The sequence below is a fragment of the Lipophrys pholis genome (assembly GCF_963383615.2).
Source record: "Lipophrys pholis genome assembly, chromosome: 1".
Lineage (NCBI taxonomy): Eukaryota > Metazoa > Chordata > Actinopteri > Blenniiformes > Blenniidae > Lipophrys > Lipophrys pholis.
In genome coordinates this window covers 43,825,732-43,846,907 of record NC_137635.1, presented here as the reverse complement: position 1 = coordinate 43,846,907, position 21,176 = coordinate 43,825,732, and the positions used below count along the sequence as shown (strand labels likewise).

General features: G+C 42.9%; 1 protein-coding gene across 1 annotated transcript; it reads left to right on the top strand.

Annotated features, from left to right (window-relative positions):
* The first annotated feature begins 113 nt into the window (after nt 1-113).
* On the top strand, nt 114-21,149 carry usp33 (ubiquitin specific peptidase 33). The gene is made up of 24 exons (XM_080466488.1): nt 114-268; nt 3,468-3,567; nt 3,735-3,788; nt 3,880-3,942; nt 6,740-6,889; nt 7,068-7,176; nt 9,530-9,599; nt 10,862-10,975; nt 11,567-11,645; nt 12,540-12,987; nt 13,086-13,223; nt 13,393-13,508; nt 13,822-13,994; nt 14,115-14,185; nt 14,277-14,310; nt 14,427-14,472; nt 14,584-14,764; nt 14,927-15,053; nt 15,542-15,711; nt 16,985-17,066; nt 17,687-17,795; nt 18,534-18,636; nt 19,249-19,317; nt 19,903-21,149. The coding sequence occupies exons 2-24, from the start codon at nt 3,484-3,486 to the stop codon at nt 20,058-20,060; spliced, it is 2,748 nt and encodes a 915-aa protein (XP_080322614.1). The 5' UTR covers nt 114-268; nt 3,468-3,483; the 3' UTR covers nt 20,061-21,149.
* Nucleotides 21,150-21,176: the final 27 nt, after the last annotated feature.

Here is a 21,176-nt window from a genome sequence, read left to right as displayed (position 1 = left end):
ATATAGATTGGAGATTTCTATAGCATAAATATCTAAACTTAGTAAAATTCTTGTGACAAGCATAAATGCAGAGGGGAGCTGGTTTTTATGACACACTCAAACCGGAAGAGGGCGGAGTCAGCCGCTGTAACGTTAGCAACCACGCCGTGCGACGGGACCGGGGTCGTTAATGTGAAGGATTGTCCCGGGACTGCACTCGGAATCCATGTCTTAGACAGCGGCTATTCTCGAAACGAACGGCGACGCAGCTTATCGTGCTATCTGACAGGTAAGGACCGGGGATGACATGATTTATTTCAGCTCCTGTCGCCGCTTCCCGTGCGGCCGCAGTTGGAACGCTAGCAGGCTAACGCCAGCTAACTCGTCACCAGCAAGACGGCAGCCACAATCAAACCGTCGCAACCAAAGCCTTATCGCACGTGTCTGATTACGTTAGTCGTGTCCCTTAAGCATCGATATGAGCGTTATTTCTGGCCTTTAGAGCGAAACCGCTAATTGGATGTTCGGTGATTGCCAGCAGGCTAATGCTAACAGCGGAAGATTGCCAGTCAGCCCGTGACGCTGCTGTCAGCGCCTCGCCTGCTTTTGACAGCTCGGTTTAAAGAACCGAGGAACAGGCCGAAGCGGCGCACATCTGTCACGTGTGTCTTCATCTTCGCCTCAAACTGGCCGCAGACGGCTTAAATCGTCCATACGGAGCTAACGTTGACCAACCAGGTAACGGTAGCTAGCATGATGCTACTCTTTGTGCACAGCCGGCTAAACTGAGCCATCGAGCTACATTTTGTTTACTAACGACACATCTTAGCAGTGTTTGGCGGCTGCTTGTAATCGGATCCCCCACTGAGAATAACACAAATCTTGACAGTCAGCATCTGGTTGCTTTGCAATGGTTGGTCGGGGTCAACGCCCCACCCTGACTGTACCACCCCTTTGTGCAGGTTTTCATATCCTGCAGCTCTGATATAGAGTCTGTGAGGACGGTGGAGGCAGTCCGAGGCTGGGTAGTGATGGCGCAACAATCAGATATAGTCTTTTCTATCACCAGCTTTGCGTAATCGCTGGAGGCTTGACAAGGAAACCACCGGCTAATCAGATTTCCTGGTGTGTACCACCAGCTGGAGCAGCCACTGTTTACTGTTTCACCTCAGCGTGTTTCTGTGCAGATGCCTCCAAAGTCTACGGGCATGCACGATGAACAGACCTACTATTGCTCTCATGTCTTGTCAGATTGTTTTGCTTGATAAAATTAAGAAACGCAGCATAACTAATTAATAAGCAGACAGAGCTAAGATATTGACGACGAGGGAATGTGCGTGACTGAACTGCACGTTTCCTTGCTGGCAAGACTCGGATTGTTTCTTACTGGCAAACGATCAGCTCCTGTTAGGTTTCTTATATTCTAACAGACGAGTCAGAGCACTGACTCCAAACAAGTGTTTGTGGTGTTTAAAATGTCCCATTACATCCACCATGCCTCAAACAAATGTGATCTTATGTCAAATATGAGAGTGTCAGACATGCTCAGGATGAGCACGTGCTGCAAAGTTACTATCAAAGTCATCACGATTGGACCTTTTGTTTTTAAATAGCAGATGTTGTTCCTTTAGGAAGAATAAAGGTTATTTTTTTTTTACATTTCCAAATTTCTTATCATTATGGAAGACAATCAAGTTCCTGCCTTGATCTTTAAAAAAACAAACAAAAAAACCCCCAACTTTTTTCCCCGATTTTTTCAAAGAACAATTTTTACAAACAGCTAAATAAATTACAAACATTAACAATTGTATAACAGTATTGAGAACAGAAACGATTGAGAGGATAGGGGCGCAGTACTTCAAGACTATAAGATAATATTGTTTTTATAAATCAGAAACAAAGCAGCTTATCGCCTCATGGTTGTGAGGTACGTGTCCCATTTCTTCCCAGAGAGCATTGTACTTATCCTTCTGGAGTCTTAAACTGAAAGTCATGCGTCCCATATTGGAGATGTTTGTGATTATTGCTTCCCATTGGCTGATTGTGGAAGGTTTCCCCACAGAGCCATTGCTTTGTTGCAGCCTTTTTACTCACTGCCATAAATATTTTCATGAGATACCAGTCACCTTTTAGCGAAGTTTAGGTCCATATCCCACAAATAACATGACATGAAAGTGAATTCAGTATCCTAACCCAGGACTTTGTCCGACGGCTCCAGGGAGACTTTTCCAGAAGGGTTTAGTAATACAGCCCGCTTCGATCTTCTTGGCTGTCCTTCCTCAGTAAAGTTTCCCCTCGTCATATATATCCATGCAGTTTTCCCCCTGAAAGGATGCACCTCGGAGCTGTTGAGCAAACTGTTGGTGTGATTTGTGATTCAAGACGGTCAATCGTCCCGTGCACAGCTGCAATAATTCCTCCAACACTGATTTCTTGATAGACAAACCGTCAGGAAGCTACATCCTCTGTCTTTTTATCAACAAGTCTCCCTCTCCCGTAAAGGGCTCTCCGAGTTGTTGCATGAGCTTTGTTCTACTTTGGGTAGGCGACGAGGCTGCAGCCTTGTCAACAGACATAATAGATAATAGAAACTTCCACGGCTTCCTTCCCATCCCAACATACACTGTTTGTGTTTTGTCAGGAAACTGTCAAGACGTTCCTCTTTTTAAAGATTTAAATCAAGAAGCATAAATATCTCAGATCATTATTGTTTGTACTGATTCTGTCAAAATGAAAAAAAAAAAATGTTTTTTTTTTTTTTTTACTGGTTTGCAATTTGATGCAAAACTTTGAAAGTGGATTTACGGTCCAGTCGTTTGTTGTGTTGCCACACATTTTGAACATGCTTATCTGGAGAATTCATGTGATCATCGTGGTTTGCATTCACTCCTGAGATGAGAAAAACAGGCTTAGATAAAAGTAAAAACGCGAGCAGGCCATTGTTAAAGCTGAAAAGATGAAACTTGAGAGGAGAGGCTGAGACGGCTTGGACGTGTGCTGAAGAAAGCTCACGGAAATATTGGACAAAGGATGTTGCAGACTGGAGCTGCCAGGCAGGAGGAGAAAAGAAAGTGAAGGAGGACGTGGTGATGGTTGGAGGCAGAGGCTCTGCTTTGGTGAAGGAAGCAGCCCAAAGATAAAAAATAAAAAAAGACGCCTGCAGTAGTACATTTTGTGTTGTTGAATACAGTAGATTAAAAAAAATCTTTCATTTCCAGCCGCTTAGGTTCATTTAGCCCTCTGCTGGATCGACTTCTTTATTAGACCAATGCTTATGGAAATGCAGAATGATGGTAAAAATATTGATCTGCATCTGTCGATTTCTGACTTTTTACTTGTCGTGTGTGCTCTGGAGCAAATCTCCTACAAATATGTCCGATTTACACTTCTTACGCATCGTCTTGAGCAGTGCAACATCGAAGGCAAAGGTGGTCTGCGCAACATAGAAGTAGTTTATTGACTTTCTCCTTTCTTGTTCACGTCCTCAGAGCCGTGGGTGGAGCGATGCTGCCGGCATCCAGCTGCGACTGCCCTCACTTGGACTGCGTGGGGGAAATCACCAAGGAGGAACTGATTCAGAAATCCCATGTGAGTGACATTCCCTCTACGCGATGTCCGCCACAACTTACCACTCCTTTATTTTAGTTTTAATAACTCCTTCTATATAAAACGGCCGAGTCTGAACACTAAACTATTAGTTCGCGTTCCGCACTAATTTACTGCTTCACTCATGACCAATTTCATATTTGTTTTAGGGTCAGTGCCAAGACTGTAAAGTTGGAGGACCAAACTTGTGGGCGTGTTTGGAGGTAAGTCCTTTGTCTGACTGAGAATTACTACCTCCACACACTTTGTTTCTGTTCTTTAACACCATGGTTGTCTGTTTTTTTTTTTGTGCAGAATGGCTGTGCCTATGTGGGCTGTGGAGAGTCTCACACTGACCACAGCACTGTCCACTCACAGGTGAGAGATCTGACAGCCTCTGTATTGCCTTTCAGCACAAACCTTGATGTGACTGACAGAGAAGCGGCGATGTTGATAGGAAGCAGAAAAGGCCGAGATGGCAGTTCTGGACAGAAATACCACTTTGGGGGTTCCCAGGAGCTCTGTCTCAGAATAAAACTCCCTCCAACTTGCCTTTTTATTTTTAACATTTTTGTGATCAAAGAGACTGCACGTGCATCTTTTAAGCTTTTGAAGTGCTTGTGTTGTTTAAACCCCACCAAGCCAGCGCGGAGCGCCTTCATATCCAAATTCACTTCAGTTTCAGCGGCGGATCATCCATTATTAATTGCCATTCCTCTGGGAAGTGGGGGAGATTCACTGGCACTGTTGGTTCCATGGTTACAGTTTCTTTCCCTTCGAGCTGCAGCTCATTCAGCCTCTGGTCTTCTCATTTGTGACTAAGGCTTTTTTTTCTTCAGCACGCTGTGACCAAACAGGGTTAGACTGAGTGATGGACGTAAAGGCGAACATGTAATTTGCTCTGCCTGTTGAAACAGTTCCTTCACTCTTTGTCCAGAAAGGGATTGTTTTGAAGGGCAAATCTATTGAGGCATACATCTAGATGTTAGATGGTTGTTGGATACAGAATGTGCTGGTACAGAAATGTAATATTTACCAATTTCATATATCACTGAAGAATTTGATATGCGCTCCCTGTCTGGGATGTTTGTCTGTGATGTTCGCTGGCTGCCCTTTATGCTTTTTCAAAGCAGGCTTTCTTCAAGTATAGCCACGGTGCTTTATTGGTGTCATGGAAGCAACGAGCGGAGTATAATCTCTCATCCCTGCGAGGGTCCAGGCTTCTGTTGCTTTTTATCGGATGCAGTAATACTCACTAGTCAAACTACCCAGAGAATATTTGATCAATTTCTCGCAACAAATAGCCATAAAATCAGCTTTTGCTCATAAATGTAATTTAGGGATCAATCAGCAGCATGAAAGCCCTCTGAGACAAATCTGGAATTCCTTTTACGTGTTCCAGAATTAGAGCTTCCCCAGGAGCACCCAGGACTCATAAAATGGAGATTTTCTGTCTACCAAACCCATCGATGGGACCACCTTGAAAAGAGCAGTTGCTCCTATGGCTTCTTATTTCATATTGATTTAAAGCAGAGTGCTTTGGAGACTTTGAGTGTTTCTATTTCACAGACAAAACCAGACCCAACTTGTTTTTTTAAGATCGCACAACTAAAGCAAGTGTCGCTTCAGTTTGGCTAAAACACTTCTGAGCATTGACTGGGGTTATTGACTTCACCTCGCATGCTCTGCGACATCTTTTCTTTTCTCCTGTATCTTTTTGCTGCATTTGCTGGACTTTGGAACAAAAAGCTTTACATTCATATACGGAACATTATATGGGCTGCTTAAACATTTGGTGAGCCCTGTAAATCCAGGTTGTTAATAATGCCCCACTTGGTATATTTCCCTTCATGAATGATTCAAACATGAGTTTTCAGGGCTGCGCTTAGTCTGGTGTGACACCTCTCCGCCAGCTCTGCTCCGCCCGGCAGCGTGAGGCCTAATGCAACTCTGATGAATAATACAGAGCCTTCTTGTCGGCTGCTGCTCACAATCGGTCTCGTGTGAACGTGCCAGGCTGCTGGTGTTTGTCAGAGCAGCAGTGGGTCAGCAGAACTGGGCCATGTTTCTCTCCGCAGCAACACGCTGACTGCACGTCCACCTGTAAGCTGAGAACTGCATGTTTTCCTAAAACAATCTGGCTCAGGTGTGTGTCGTGTGCCCACGTTTATGGCATGTTTGAATAATAGGATTTATCATCAGCGAAAGTTAAGAGCTTGATTCTTATATATATATATATATATATATATATATATAAAGCTGTACTTGTATATCAGCTTTCATCATTGTGATTCTTATAACTGCTTCCACATTGGTTTTGATTTTTCCAGAGTTGTACAATCATACCGTCTGTAGTTTCACACATAAGTCTAATTTGCCTCCTGGTGAGTCTTTAGAATAGTGATGGAGGCCACATAAAGCAGAACATAATAGTATAAACCTGACTTTACGGTCCTGTTGTAATCTCAAAGACAGTTTTGTGACGTGCTGCTGATTTCTCTAAGAGCTTTCGAACATGTCCCAGGCTGTTTGGTTTTACAGGATCCCTTTGTACCACATGAGTCACTGAGTCAGTCAAAGAAGCAGCAAGACGGATAGTTAACGCAACAATGGCTGAAGACCTCGGTTATTACACGCTGATGTAGTCTGTGTGATAAGCAGGTAGACGTAATTCACTCAGTGAACGACTGAAACTAGCAGGAGAATCTCTGAAGAGCCAAAAACTGAAAATAAAGGTGAAAGATGTGCTGGTGCCAGTGACTCAATACCGCCGCTTAATGTACAGCCTCGTACCCCTTTTAAAATCTCAGTCTACTACCATAAAATAATCTGGATCCAAGGTGGAGTCTTCACTGTTATATAAGATTTATTGAACAGGAATAGCAACACTTGTACAAGCTGGTGGTTGTTAGTTGAAGCTTCGGCTTCATCCTACTTCTTTTCGGTTATGGTTGGGCATTATTTATTGAACTACTGAATTTTGGCTTCTTATATTTATTTGTTTTATGTGTTTTCATGTAATTTTGTTGTTATTGTTTGAATAATTTTATTTGTGCCCACATGCCCGAAATTAACTTTTAATTCAAATTCAATTAAATTCAAATTATGTTGATGAAGCAAATTCCCGGGTGCTTTATCAGCATTTTTTTTATTTATTTATTTTTTTTGTTCGCAGGAGACGAGGCACAATCTGACAGTCAACCTCACCACACTGAGAGTGTGGTGCTACGCCTGCGGCAAGGAGGTTTTTCTGGAGCGTAAATTGGGTCCTCACTCGCCTAATGCCAACATCAAACCCCTCCCATCTCCACAAAACCCTGGTCAGGTATGACACAGGCTTCCCTCTGTGTTTATCCCGCAGCACTTATTTGTTGAAGTCAGGAAGCAGGCCGGTTGGCTGCAGATTACCGGTACACGGTCTCGGAGACGGTTGAGCCGCAGCTTTTGATGTGATGATTTGTGAGATAAGATTTCCTTGACAAGCATCTGTGCTTTCGCTCCAGGATAATGACAGGGCCCCTGGGAGCCCAGCATCTCTCAGAGTGCCCCCTAATGGAGGATGTGAAGATCTGGACATGGAAACAGAAGAGGAAGATGATCTGCGTGCCAGAGGTGAGCTCACATGAAGAAGTCTCAATACTAAGGGGCTGTTCACACAATGATTTGAAAACGGCTTACAAGGTGGAACTTTTTGAAAATGCGCAGTCGCCATGGAAACGGGGGGGAAAAAAGCAAGTTTTAGAGAAACACTCCTGTTGTGCATGCCCTTCACGAGTAACTGTAGTAAACAGTTCTTCAAGATGTGTTTTCACTTGAAAAGTTGTCGTGGAGATGGGGTCCAAAAGATTTTGTTTAGATATGTTGATATTGGCCTTTTCAGTAATAATACGCATACTGAACTCTAATGCTCATCTTAGAAATGCACAATCCTTAAAATGTGGTACCGATTAGAAGGGAAAAAAAACATTTACAGCCAAGGAGCATTGTTCCGACAGAGAAATGAGCCTCAAAAACAACTGTCCGTTCTTTTTATGTAGAGGTTATTTGGCCACATTTGCTCCTGCAGGCAGTGAATCCCAAGTGAACTAAAGTCCTGGGAGAAACTGTTTATTGCAGCCAAGTCACAGAAATGCAGTGAGCAGCACAACTGCGACTGTTCCACTGAAACAAAAACCAACTCGGTCTACAAATATATCAAAAAAATAAATATAATGATTGTTGCACATTAAGCAGTTTTATCTTAAAGCTTCATATCTGCATTTAAGGTGCTGCTGCAGTAGTCACCTGATTCTTCTCAGTGTTATCGTTGCACCAATTAAAATCATGTTCCTTTGAAGATTGCGGGGTGACAAAAAAAAATGTAATTACATTTGATCACCTCTTCATTCAAGTCAGACAAAATTATAAAAAAATGAAATAAAAAATGCCTCGAACAGGAGCTAAGTAATCAGTTTAGTTCAAAGTGGAATTTAAAAAGAGTGCTAAACGTCGGCATCAAGACACGCTTCAAAGAAAAGCAGCTGATGACCAGCTTCCAAAATTATATTTTAATAAAACGCCATTAAGACAACTGTGATCGTCCTGAATATCACTCAAACACTGAATAAACTAAACTAAAGAATAACTCACTGTTGCGAATCTGAAATGTCTTTTCTCATGTAGTTGCTGAAAATGGTCGACTCGAGCCAACTGTGCCAGTTATTGCAAACGGTCCCCTACGTAGCACTAAAAATGGAAATGGAGCTTAGTGGATTAAGAAATGTCATAATAACACTTCAGGTCTTCCCCACTGTCGCCACCAGTGCACAAAAAAAAAAAAAAAAAGCGTGCGGTGGACATGGAGACACAAACCAAGGGACATATGTTAAACCTCGTGTGGTGCAGCTCAGGTGTTGGCACCGCGCTCTACTTTGGTTATTTTAGTCCCAAATACAGATCGTATGATCAGGAGGGCGGAGAAAAGGAGCTTTGAGCACTAACGTGCTGTGCAGACCTGGCCGGTCATGTAGAGGTTTACCAAACGTGAGGCGCGCCAGGCCAGGAGGATGCAGCAGAGCTAAAAGATGGAGCACAAGGGGAAAAGGACAGCTGCATGCTGCTGTTCTAAAAACAATTTTACTCTCTGTCCGTGGGCTGATTTGCCCTACTTACCTATGCAGTAAAGACGAGGACAAAAAAGAAGGTTGGTCACTTGTGAATCAGCACCTTTATATATGATTCGATCTGTTGCATTATAAAGACGAGAAATAGACCAAAACTACACATATCCAACCAGTTTATAGTAAATGATCAGATTGCTGTTACACTGGATTTCCATGAAGGAGTTCATGCCAAACAAAAAAGAATAAGTGTCCTAAAAGTTGAAGTTGAATGCTTCCATCAGGTGCATTGACTGCAGGGAGGTGGACCGTTTGATCACAAATTGTATAGTTACCATTCATTTAAAATGATTGATTTGGAAGAGGTCGAATAAATGTTACATTCAGGACTCACATTTGAAACCAACAAACCTTTGGTTACGAGCATGCTTCCCTAACCTCTAGGCCATGATTTCCCCTTTGCTTCAGTCCTGAGTCATGCATATATCCATGGAAATAAAGCTGATCATTGCTAATCCATAACAAGAACAGACTTTTAAACAAAGGGCTTAACTCTGAAGGGCGAGCCTCTGAATTCACAGAAGCTTTAAATTTCCTTTATGCACATTCAAGTGCAGTGTGGAAAACGCAGTTTTAGCATGATTAGACCCTATACTGAGATAAGACTAATAGTTGTGGTTAAATAGAGCGTTAAAGACCGTGGGACTGTGGAGCCGACCCACAGCAGCCACTTCACCCTGCTCCTGCAGTAAGAGGTATTCTCATAGACGGAATGTAGACGCTCTCAACCTGCCGATAAAATTTACGGGCATTTGAATTGATGAGAGGCTGGTTTTAATTTCCCCGGTGTGCTCTGTCTCCGTCAGGCCTGACGGGGCTGAAGAACATCGGCAACACCTGCTACATGAACGCCGCGCTGCAGGCTCTGTCCAACTGGTAAGACCTCCGACCCCCATCATACCTTCCCATTACTTCTGTCTTCGTGCTCCTATATTTAACACGCTCGTATTTAGCGAGAATCTTCTGTTTTTATTCACCACCGTCCTATTTGTTGTTGACTCTGAGAAACCACCTCTGCTGCGTTTAGTTTGGGAAAGTGACGGCTGAGTGGAAATTGCTGCAGTGCATCATTTGAGACGGAAGAAGTGGCCTTTTGCAGTTCCCTGTAGGCTCTTCTGTTACAAATGAACACCGACTCCCAGCCGTTCTCGACTGTGGCTTCTCCTTTGTTTTCCTTTGACGTCTCCCCCTTTTACTGCTTCTCTTCCACTCTTGGAGTGTTTTATTGTTCAGTGTGGTGCCGATCCTTGTGATACATTTTTTATATTTGGACTGTTGATGTGGTCACTTTAATTAGAGCGCTGCAGACAGTTTTACGACTTCACTTTCATACTTCTTCCTTCATTTTTCATCAAACAACAAAAGCACAGCTAATCTCCTCTGTAAGATCATCCGCCCGTGGGCTGGGATTTTTAAAGAAAATTAAAGTGATGATGCCTAGTCTGGGTAGAAGTCGGAATGGGGAGAGAATGTGGCTCAAAATTTGCAATCTAAATCATATTCCAAAAATTGTAGAAACTGAGTCACGCAGCTGCAGAAGGCGGGACCTTTTTCTGCAACTTTCCTTTGATGTCTGCTTGTGTGAGCGCCACTTTCTTCTGTTACCGTCGGGCCATTATTCACTTCGGAGGACTTTTCTCCCGGCAGAGGAAAGGAAACACTTCATGCTTTATTCATCCTGTAGTCGATCTGCTTCATGCAAATTCCTGTCCGTTCTGTGTCCATGAAATAAAACTCTCAGAGCTGTTTTTCTTCTCAGTTTGGTGCTCCAGTTCTCCGATGTGCGAAGATTGTTCTTGTTGTGACTTGTTACTTTTAGAATTTCTGATGCTTTTCAGCCCCGTGAAGGAAAAATACAGACCGAAAACACTTTGGACAGATTAACTGTGGTTGTTGTTTTAGTCTATTTACTATAAATGCTACAGGAACATTCCTTCAAGAGACGTTTAGGTATACATGGAAAAACCATTTGCAAACTGCAACAATTCTGTGAAAGTTTCTGTATTTATTTTAATTGAATTTGTCAAGTAAATAATAGTTGGCTGTTGTGTTCCCGACTCCTCTGTTGTGTGCAGATATTCAGTTTTAGCCTGTTTGTGCCTTACATGTGATATCTTCCTCCTCTTTGTCCCGTGCAGCCCGCCTTTGACGCAGTTCTTTCTGGAGTGCGGCGGCCTGGTGAAGACGGACAAGAAGCCTGCGCTCTGCAAAAGCTACCAGAAGCTGGTGTCGGACCTGTGGCACAAAAACAGGTGTTTGCTGCCGTTTCCTCTTGTTTGGAGGGCTGAGGCGGCAACAGTGCTCGCATCTTTTATTGCAGTAGCGTTACAGGGGTGAAACATTTTTGATGTAACTTTGATCATTATTAAATGTATTAACTTCTGCACCTTCAGTATAGATAAGCTGCTTTAATCCCTTCACTTTAGCTCTGAATCGTCTTCCAGAGAGTCTGAACGAATTGAAGGATCAGTTTTGGTAATGTCAAGACTAGAAAGTAATTGGGGGGGCATGGGGGGGCATGGGGGGGATGGAATTTAGATACTCACCTGAGGAACATATACCTGAAAAATCTACTTCAGTACAGTAATGAAGTATAAAGACCGCTTTACTTTCCACCTCCGCTGCACAGTTTATATTGACTTGTATGCCTTTAGGAAGCATTATACGACTCTGATATTCTGTACTGTCCTAGTCGAATACCACTATGTTCAGAATATCCTTCCACCAAAACTCAATTTTTAGAGCAGCTTCTTTTACTTTCCCCACTCTGTGGTGTGGTACGCAATGGCGTGATGAATAGGTGTACTTTTTCTTAAACAGTTAGTGTATTCCTCCTCTTGCAGACCCTCGTACGTTGTCCCAACCAACTTGTTCCAGGGGATCAAAGCCATAAACCCCATGTTCCGTGGATATTCTCAGCAGGTGGGTCATCCCCGATGATGAAATGAACGTGCAACACAAAGAAAATGTCGAGCCACTGGTCACAGTCTAAGACATATTCAGCAGAGTTTGACTTTTTCCAATAGTGTCAATATGCCTCATGTTTGTGGTGTTGTTTACCCGTCTGTGCGTATATTCAAATATGTGCATTGAGTTCACTTCTTTTAATGCGATATTAACAGGTCTGTCATTACCAAAGCTTTACACACACACACACACACGCACACCCCCACGGCTTGAGAGTGAAATGTATGTTTGATTATAGGTCGAAAGCAAAGTTTGATGCATTATAGACATAAAGGATTTGAAGTGATGTTAAACTGTATTTGACTTGTGTCTGGGGAAAACAAAAAGGCATTTATAAGCCTGAGTGGTGGGATGATAAAAGAGCCGGGTTCTTTTTGGCTTGCCAGTGTTTGTGCTGATGAGTTAGCTGAGGAATATTCATTTGTCACGCCACGCTGGGCTGCACAGCCTTGAATTTAGCACTGCTTCGAATGAAGTTAACATTCCAGCTCCTGGGAGAAGGGAGTTCATTTGGTTTGAGGAGGGAAATTAGATGCCTGAGGTTCACTACGTTTGCGAACACATTTGTGAGCATTGGGGTTTTGGATTCACAGATGCAGGATAGGTGAGGCAGTTGATGCATAAAAGTTGGTTAAAGATTAGCATTGAGAAAGCATTACAGTGTCTGTCAAACTCAATTACAGTTTGGAAGAATTACAGCTAAGACCTGAATAAACATTCCTTTTAGAAAGAGGGAATTAGGTGTTGTTTTCCCACACAGTGATGAGCAGCGGCTCGACAGACAGAATTTACCATTTTGAATTTATCAGCGACGTCAACTCAGATTTTGTCCGTTTCTTCCACCTTCAGGACTCACAGGAGTTCCTGCGATGCCTGATGGATCAGCTGCACGAGGAGCTGAAGGAGTCGCTGCCGGAGCCCTATGAGCAGTCCAACGGCATCACGGTAGACGACGGCCCCGAAGAGGACAACCACAGTCAATCGGACAACGACTTCCAGTCGTGCGAGTCCTGCGGCAGCAGTGAGAAGGCCGATAATGAAGTGCACGTCGGGACCGTGCTGCCCATGGATGACACCAACGAGGCAGAAATGCTGATTCCTGAGCAAGACGAGATCCAGGCTAACAGGGAGTGGCAAAAAGAGAAGAACATGATTAATGACCTTTACCGCTCCGGGGTTAATGGCGTCATGGGTGGAAGCACTGGGGCTGACATGGACAAAGATGTTGACACCACCACGGAGACCACGCCCATTATCAGCAGCCAGGGGGCCCTCAAGGTGCAAGGGAGAGCCTCGGGTAAATACATTGTAGAAGACACCTGCTGGATCTTATTTCCTGTCATGATTTTATTTTATTTTTGTAAATATTAAAGTCTTGCTCGTCTCTTCAAAAAGATTGCTTTCCAGATATCCAGATGTCCAACAACACAAGACCACAAAGTCCAGTCCCTATGGAGGGACACATTACTAAAATGTCCAGCAGTCCACCCAAAGCGTCTGGCTGGCCCAGCCTGAACCCGGCGCATAAGAAAGGTATAGGCGTTCGCTCGGTGCATAATCACACTCAGCCATATTCGAATTGAAAGCTTAGAAGTTCACGGAGTTTAGTCAAGTAACAGTATCTCTTGTCCATCTCCGCTGCCTCATTACTTTACTGTAAGTCGCAATTCTCATATTTCTCCGGCTCTCTGCTTTCCCACAGCAATGACCACTTTCTCTCCACCAAAGAACAAGCGTCAGAAGAAATATCGCAGCGTCATATCCGACGTGTTCGACGGGACCATCGTCAGCTCGGTCCAGTGCCTCACCTGCGATCGGGTCAGTGTGGCGCCAAAGATTGCTGATGAAGAATCGTACTGACTGGACAAAATGTGCCATTAGTCATTTTGATGAATTTAAAAACTAATTTTATTTGGAGAAATGAGAGTTGGGTGAAGCCTTGACCTTAAGTGAAGGAGGAATTCATGTTGCTGCGGCGAATCCTGTTTAAAAGAAGCAGCCAAACAGATGCTTGATTGTCCTTGCTCTGCTCTCATGTCCTGTGATGTCGCTGAAGCTCTGCAACATGTGTTTGCGTGTTGCGGTTTGACCCTTTGTGAACCTTCATTGTCTTCGTGGTCTGTTGTTTCAGGTTTCTGTGACCCTGGAGAACTTCCAGGACATCTCGCTGCCCATCCCAGGGAAGGAGGACCTGGCTAAGCTCCACTCATCCACCCACCAGACTTCGCTGGTAAAAGCTGGCTCCTGCGGCGAAGCTTATGCACCACAAGGGTGGATAGCATTTGTCATGGAGTACATTAAAAGGTTTGTTTATGTACTGTGTGTCTATATTTATATTGTGCCCTCATATTTATTTACGTTATCACCTTAGATATTAGTCACTCGCTGCCTTGAGTAAAATCGCCCTCTGCGTTTCTGTTTTAGTTGGTTCTGGGGGCCAGTGGTTACGCTACAAGACTGTCTTGCAGCTTTCTTTGCCAGAGATGAACTAAAGGGTAAACGTGGGCGGGAAAAAAAAAAAATCTTTTACCAACACAAATGTCAAGATTGATGTTTTTCAATGACTGTGTGTTTACTGTTTTCCAGGAGACAACATGTACAGCTGTGAAAAATGCAAGAAGTGAGTAATTCTCAGTGCCTTGGCAGAGTGTCGAACAAGACAATCCTTTCTTTCATGGATTAAATAATGACTGGACCTCCAGTAAATGCCCTCTCCTTCATCTTCTTTCCTTGTAGATTACGCAATGGTGTGAAGTTTTGTAAAATGCAAAGTCTGCCAGAGGTAAGCGGGCATTTCTCATATTTAATACTGTGAAGGAACTCAACTTTCTCCTTATAAAGACGTGAAATATCGGCTTTCTAAAATGACGGCTATTGTATTCCTCTGCTCCAGATCCTCTGTGTTCACTTGAAGCGCTTCCGACACGAGTTGATGTTCTCCACCAAGATAAGCACCCACGTCTCCTTCCCACTCGAGGGCCTGGACCTGCAGCCTTTCCTGGCCAAAGACAGTTCTGCCCAGACCACCAACTATGACCTGCTGTCAGTCATCTGTCACCACGGCACTGCCAGCAGTGAGTAGGCCGAGCCACTCCCCTCGCTGCGTGAGGCTGGGCAGCTGCCATCAGTTGGCACACACGAACGCCCCGCATTCATTAGCGTGTAGATAAAATTCACACGTACTTGTGAGATTTGTGAATGCAGCTCTAACACATTCCTCTCATGTCTCATTCCAGGTGGCCACTACATAGCCTACTGCAGGAACGACGTGAACAATCTGTGGTATGAATTTGATGACCAGAGTGTGACGGAGGTTTCTGAATCCTGCGTCCAGAATGCTGAAGCTTATGTGCTTTTCTATAAGTGAGTCGACACAGCAAGAATGAATCTCTCTCATATTAAATTGTTAAAAGCAGCTCATCTCATTGAAGATTCCCGGTGCCTCTTTGATTTCCTGACTTACCCTGTTGGTCCGAATATAAGGCGAGTTTTATTTCCTGGAAATAGGTCTGGCTTTACATGCTGGGTTTCAAATGCTTTGGATGTCTGTGAGAATGTTAAGCCACGGGAGGAGCAGGTGCAGCCAGAGCATGAGAGTGATGGTAGCTAAAGCAGCGAGAGAGGAGAGCTCTGTGAGGAAAAGACTGAAGAGACTGTCGACTTATTTAACCAGGAAACACCTGAGTAATTCATTTGAAGTTGCACAGTTTAGCATGTATGAGCTTTTTTTCCCCCAAATATGAGACATATGGCATCGCCCTATAAGCAGTATCATCTTATATTTGGGCCAATCAGCTCTCTTAACTCCATAATTGTGATACTGATTAATGTGTGTTCTGTTTCTGTGGCAGGAAGAGCAGTGAGGACGCACTGAAAGAACGCAGGAGGGTGTCGGGCCTGTTTAACATGATGGAGCCCAGCCTTCTGCAGTTCTACATCTCCCGCCAGTGGCTTAACAAGTTCAAGACTTTTGCTGAGCCGGGGCCCATTTCCAACGACGACTTCCTCTGTTTGCATGGAGGTGTGTACAATTGCAGAACTTTGTTTTTTTTTTTTTTTTTTGACTGAGAGGTCAAACTTCCACTTTTAATACTGTGTCTATAGTGAGTGGAAACACTGAACTGTGCCTTCTCTCAGCTCAGATTCTGCTGTAATCTTTTTTGACTTTGACAAAGTCGGCACAGCTGTCCGTTGACAGCATGGCCAACTTCAAAAGGGGCTTTTACATCTTTTTGTGAAGATGATCCTTTTCCTCCCTCCAGTGAACAAAGAAGACTGAAACGACCCCAAAAGGGTTTGTGCAGATCAAGCGCTTCTAATTTCATGCCATGTTCAGCGGGCTCAGTAAAGTTTAAGAGACGGAAATTATGTTTGAACATGTAGATTTATGATAAAGCCTGGAGGTCTCAGGGGATGTGTTTCACGGTATAAATAAACACCTATATGTTGTTTCCCCGTTGCCTGCTTTCTTCACGTGAGCTCATAACTGGTTTTTCCAGTATTTGTGTAGAAATACGCGGTGAAACAACTATTGCTTTGCAGCACTGCAGCCAGTTATTGTATTCTCAATGCAGAATTGAAGGTGTAACATCTTGATTCACTGTGGTGCACCAAAAAGGAAAAAGTTGAAAGCAGAAGACTAAATTACCAGATCTTTTGTGCCTTAAATGGATTTTTTTTTTTTTTTTTTGTGATTTACTTTTTATAGATTTTTTTAAAAATTTCATATATAAACGAACAAACAAACAATGAACATGGAGACCTTTTAGATGAGCACAAAAACATCAGGGAGAAAATAAATACACAGACAAAAAGACTGGTAAACACCTCCAGTTATCAAAATTACCAAAAAAAAAGAGAATTAAGAAGGAAGTAAACAAAAAAAAGGTAATAACAATAATCGAAATGATTACCTAAAGTCTGGTCTGACGGTGGAGACGCACGTCATCCAATTTTGCCAATTTTCAATAAATGCCTCCTTTTGTGTTCTTAGTTTAAAAGTGATTTTTTTCCATCACAGATCTTAAATTGACTTTAAACTCTTTTTCTTGAGCTGTAGCTTGTGTTGCCTCAGGGTTTTTATTTTTTAGGAACAACGTAGGTTGTTATTATACTAAACTGAGGAGATATTATTCTTGATCTTTCATCCAGTCTGTGAGAAGAAAAAGTTTTGGGATTTATAACTAGGATTTAAAGCAGGAGAATTTGTGTATATCTTCTATTTCACATACTCTGTGTTTCTAGCACTGCTCTGTAATTTTCATAATGTCTCTCTCTTTTTACGGTGTCCTCAGGTGTGCCACCCAACAAAGCCACGCTCATTGACGACCTGGTCGTAATGCTGCCTCAGAATGTGTGGGATCACCTTTACAGCAGGTACGCACAGTACACCGTTATATATCGCGCTGTGGGCTTCTTTATTTCATTCACACGTCGTCACATGTGCAGTATTCGTTTTCACAATGTCTGGAAGGCTCACTCCAAGGAAGCTGTTTAGAGCTTTAAGTAGGGCTTCCAGCTTCTCACAGACGACATATTGGCCAGATGGTTTTCAGGTTACATTAGATTAATAAGAATAGACAAGAAAATGGTATCGAATCTGCTTATTGAACAGAAATAAATTGAATTAAAAAGAAATCACAGTGGCACACCAATCAACTCATCCACAAACAAGTTTCTTATGAATTGAACTTAAGTTGACAGCAGCTGCATTTATACTTCTTCTTCTTTTTTTTTTTTTTAAAAGATGTGACATTTTTAACTTTGCATCAAGTTCAATATTAAAGCGGCTCCATAAAAAACAAAAAAACCTTTTAATTTGGTTTTTAATCCTGGTGGCGCGCCTTGGAAAGAAGATTGGAATGAGGTCGCACACTTTATCTTTGAGTTTGTGTGCAGTCTGGAGGAGATTGCATTCAATAAGCGTAACGGCGGATCTGATCTCACTATCGTTACTTTCCTGTGCTTGAAGTGTTTGTGTCGTCCGCTCTCTGCAGGTACGGAGGGGGGCCGGCTGTCAACCACCTGTACGTGTGCCACACGTGCCAGATTGAGATCGAGAAACTGGAGAAGCGGCGCAAGTCTGAGCTGGACATGTTTGTCCGGGTGAGATTTTTTTTCATTTTTAATGTAGATATTTGAAAAGCTGTGACACAAAAAAATCCCAGTGCATTGTGTGTGAGTGAGCCTCCGTGCAGCCAGGACACCTGGGTGTGTGGAAGCTTATTCTCCAGTGTATTTAACCGGTTGATGGGCTGCATGTGTTGGTGCTCTTCACCCCGGCTGGAGACGAGAGGTGTGACTCTGATGAAAGCCTCATCATTAATGCATTGGGACAGATGCAGCTGTTATTGCCTGCTCAGTGTGCTCGCTCACACACGAGGGCTGTTCACAGGAGAGGTGTGTGTGTGTGTGTGTGTGTGTGTGTGTGTGTGTGTGTGTGTGTGTGTGTGTGTGTGTGTGTGTGTGTGTGTGTGTGTGTGTGTGTGTGTGTGTGTGTGTGTGTGTGTGTGTGTGTGTGTGTGTGTGTGTGTGTGTGTGTGTGTGTGTGTGTGTGTGTGTGTGTGTGTGTGTGTGTGTGTGTAACAGGGATTGTGTGTTTTGGTTTTTTTCCCCTAGAATACTGAAATTGGTGCAGTGTGGCTTTTAGAGCATCTTCTAATTGGAAATAACTACCAGAGAGAATTGATTAGGTTTTCCATCGTCTCTCCTCTCAATCCTTTTATCCTCACTTAATTATTTTTTTTTTCTTCTTCTCCTCCTCTGCCCCCACCCCCACCGCTCTGCCCCTCCTCCCTCCGGTCTCCTCCTCCGCTTCCTCCCTGTGCTCCCCTCTCTCCGCAGCTGAACAAGGCGTTCCAGGAGGAGGAGTCTCCGGTGGTCATATACTGCATCAGCATGCAGTGGTTTCGCGAGTGGGAGGGCTTCGTCAAAGGAAAAGGGAACGGTAATTGGACAGAACTGTTGTCTTTCCCGCTCCCCCCTCCTCAAGTCCTCTTTAAATGTCTCATCCAAAGGTTAAATGTTTCCCACAGAACAACTGATGATCCATCACATAAGAACTACTGATTTCCAAACAAATGGTCACTCGGTGAATCTCCGTAAATGTCCCAAAAAAAAAGTCTCCGGTGACGAGAAACTGGTGTTCAATTGAAACTGTGTATTCCTGTTTCTTCTCTTCATTTTTCTTCAAAGAGTTTGCTTTGTTCCCCCGAGTCAGGTTTTTACCCTGCTACAGCAGAGTGGAGCATTCATTCTCATTCCTCTTGTTCTGTGTTTTTTTTTTTTGGCTTCCCCTGCTTTGTATTGTCACATCTATTTATACCAGCTTGTATCTCACACGTCTGCAAACCTCTTTTTTCCCTTGACTTCTGCTCCTCTAATATTTGTTGTCTGTCGGAGGCAATTGGGGGGGAGCAGAAATCTGCTTTTCATGACATGACAGAAGCATTTGACTTATTTAACATTGTTGCTCTTTCAACCACTTTAGCTTTTTTGAAATATTTAAATATGAAGCTAATTGTGGTGTTTCCCTCTTTTTTTTTTTTTTCTTTTTAAGATCCACCGGGACCAATTGAGAATTCCAAGATAACGGTTAACAAGAGCGGACATTTGACACTCAAACAAGGTACAAATATGACTGCATGATTAAACCTTTTCTCAGATCTGAATGCTTATTTTGAATTAGAACCATCTTTGCACAGAAATTGAGGGATTGTTTCTTGTTTTGTTGTAGCAATGTTATTTGGCATTGGATCTTATACCATTGGAAAGCCTAATTATGTATCTTCCAGATGGTGCTAAATTTGCATTTGTGGGATGAGCAGCAGAGCTAAGGATATGGGTTATATCCATGAAAATTGTGTCAAATTTGGAAAAAGTCCCCAAACTGTTTTTTTTTTTTTCTTCCGTTAACTTGTTTGTGTTTTTGGATGGAATAATTGAAATCTGTTTGAGTAATTGTTCCTTGCTTCTTCTTTTTTCATGGATTCAATACAGTTGCACAGCTCCCCAGCTCTGCTGCTCATCCCACAAAGGCACAGTCCTTACAAATAGATTTTCACTTGTTTAAGAAACCAAGAAGTAATTGGAATTTCCAAACTTTCCGTGCGTTGATCAGAGATTGATTGTATGTTGTTTTTGCAGAGCTTCTATGAATTTCAATGTCGTCTTCACTTTAATCTATACGTTTGGTTGCGGTTTCCCCCGGCAGGAGCCGACTCGGGTCAGATTTCTGAAGAGACGTGGAATTTCCTTCACTCAATCTACGGCGGCGGCCCTGTGGTGACGGTCCGGCCCAACGTCAGCCACCAGGAGGCCGAGTCGTTGCAGTCGGAAGAGAAGATCGAGGTGGAGACGCGCTCCGTCTAAACAAAGCACTCGCCAGTAAACGAAGGAAAACGTTTGAGAAGTGAAAAAGAAAAACAATTTTTATTTTGCACTTGACTTTTTTCCTTTGAAAAAGCATTCAAGCATAGGACCTCATCTGTTCTGCTACACGGCCGCCTTTGACAGAGGGAATTGATGTCTGAAAACAGGTCTGCTGTGTTGTACAAATCTGTATAAAGAGCTCTTAAATTTCTATTAGCACTGTAGTATTCATGTGTCAGGTTGTTTTTGGAATCAAGCATTTACATTTTGTGCAGCTAAACAAAAATTCCACTGAATGCCATACGATTTTTTTTTTTTTTTTTTTTTTGACCAAATGAGCACATAATGTATGCCCATGTGTTGCTGATACTGATGAATCACAATACAGCTTGCTGTAGATATATCACACATCTGTTCTTGTTGTTTGGAAATGTTGTCACTAAAAGTTTAGGAGAGCAATTCGTGTCACTCAAAGTGTTGGAAATCTTAAAGGTTATGAAGGGACTAAATGATTCCTGAGTAGTCTCAGGAATGAAATCTGTGTTTCTTTGCACTGTTCTGTAGATGTACAGATTGGCATGACAATGTCTGGTTTGTATTTGAATGTACCAGTACTGATGTGTATATTGGTCAGGATTCAGTACTTGGTTATTTATGGGAGGATGAGGATGAAGAGGAGGAGGAGGATGATGTGATTTCCTATGTCAATAATACTTTTGTAGAGAATATGTGGCAGGCAGACTCTGTTAGGAATGCATGCTTTAACACTCAAATCCCAGTTTAACATCACATGTAACTGCATGTAGATGCAAAGCAGCTCATAAATTGTGCACGCAGTCCGGATCTGTCTTCAATGAATTGTACAGCTACAGACTGACGTTGTAGTATGGAATAAGCACCATCAGCAATCTGAATAGTCAAAGGCATTATTTTTGTGTATGGGCATGGTGTTGCTTCATGTGCTGGCTGATGACGGTAGGAGTGGGTGGGTGGGGGGTCAACACAATGCTGTACTCCCAAGTTTTGCATATGAATAAGATCTATCTTGATTTCTGCTGGCTGACACTATTAAAACTTGATGAAAACATGTTGAGCGGCTTGATTTTTCTGTCACTT

What these genes read in the sequence shown, in the direction of transcription:
- usp33 (XM_080466488.1), top strand. Translation starts at nt 3,484, where the DNA reads ATGCTGCCGGCATCCAGCTGCGACTGCCCTCACTTGGACTGCGTGGGG. An exon ending in AACTGATTCAGAAATCCCAT is followed by an intron (nt 3,568 to 3,734) that starts GTGAGTGACATT and finishes TATTTGTTTTAG; the next exon opens with GGTCAGTGCCAAGACTGTAA. An exon ending in TCACCACGGCACTGCCAGCA is followed by an intron (nt 14,765 to 14,926) that starts GTGAGTAGGCCG and finishes GTCTCATTCCAG; the next exon opens with GTGGCCACTACATAGCCTAC.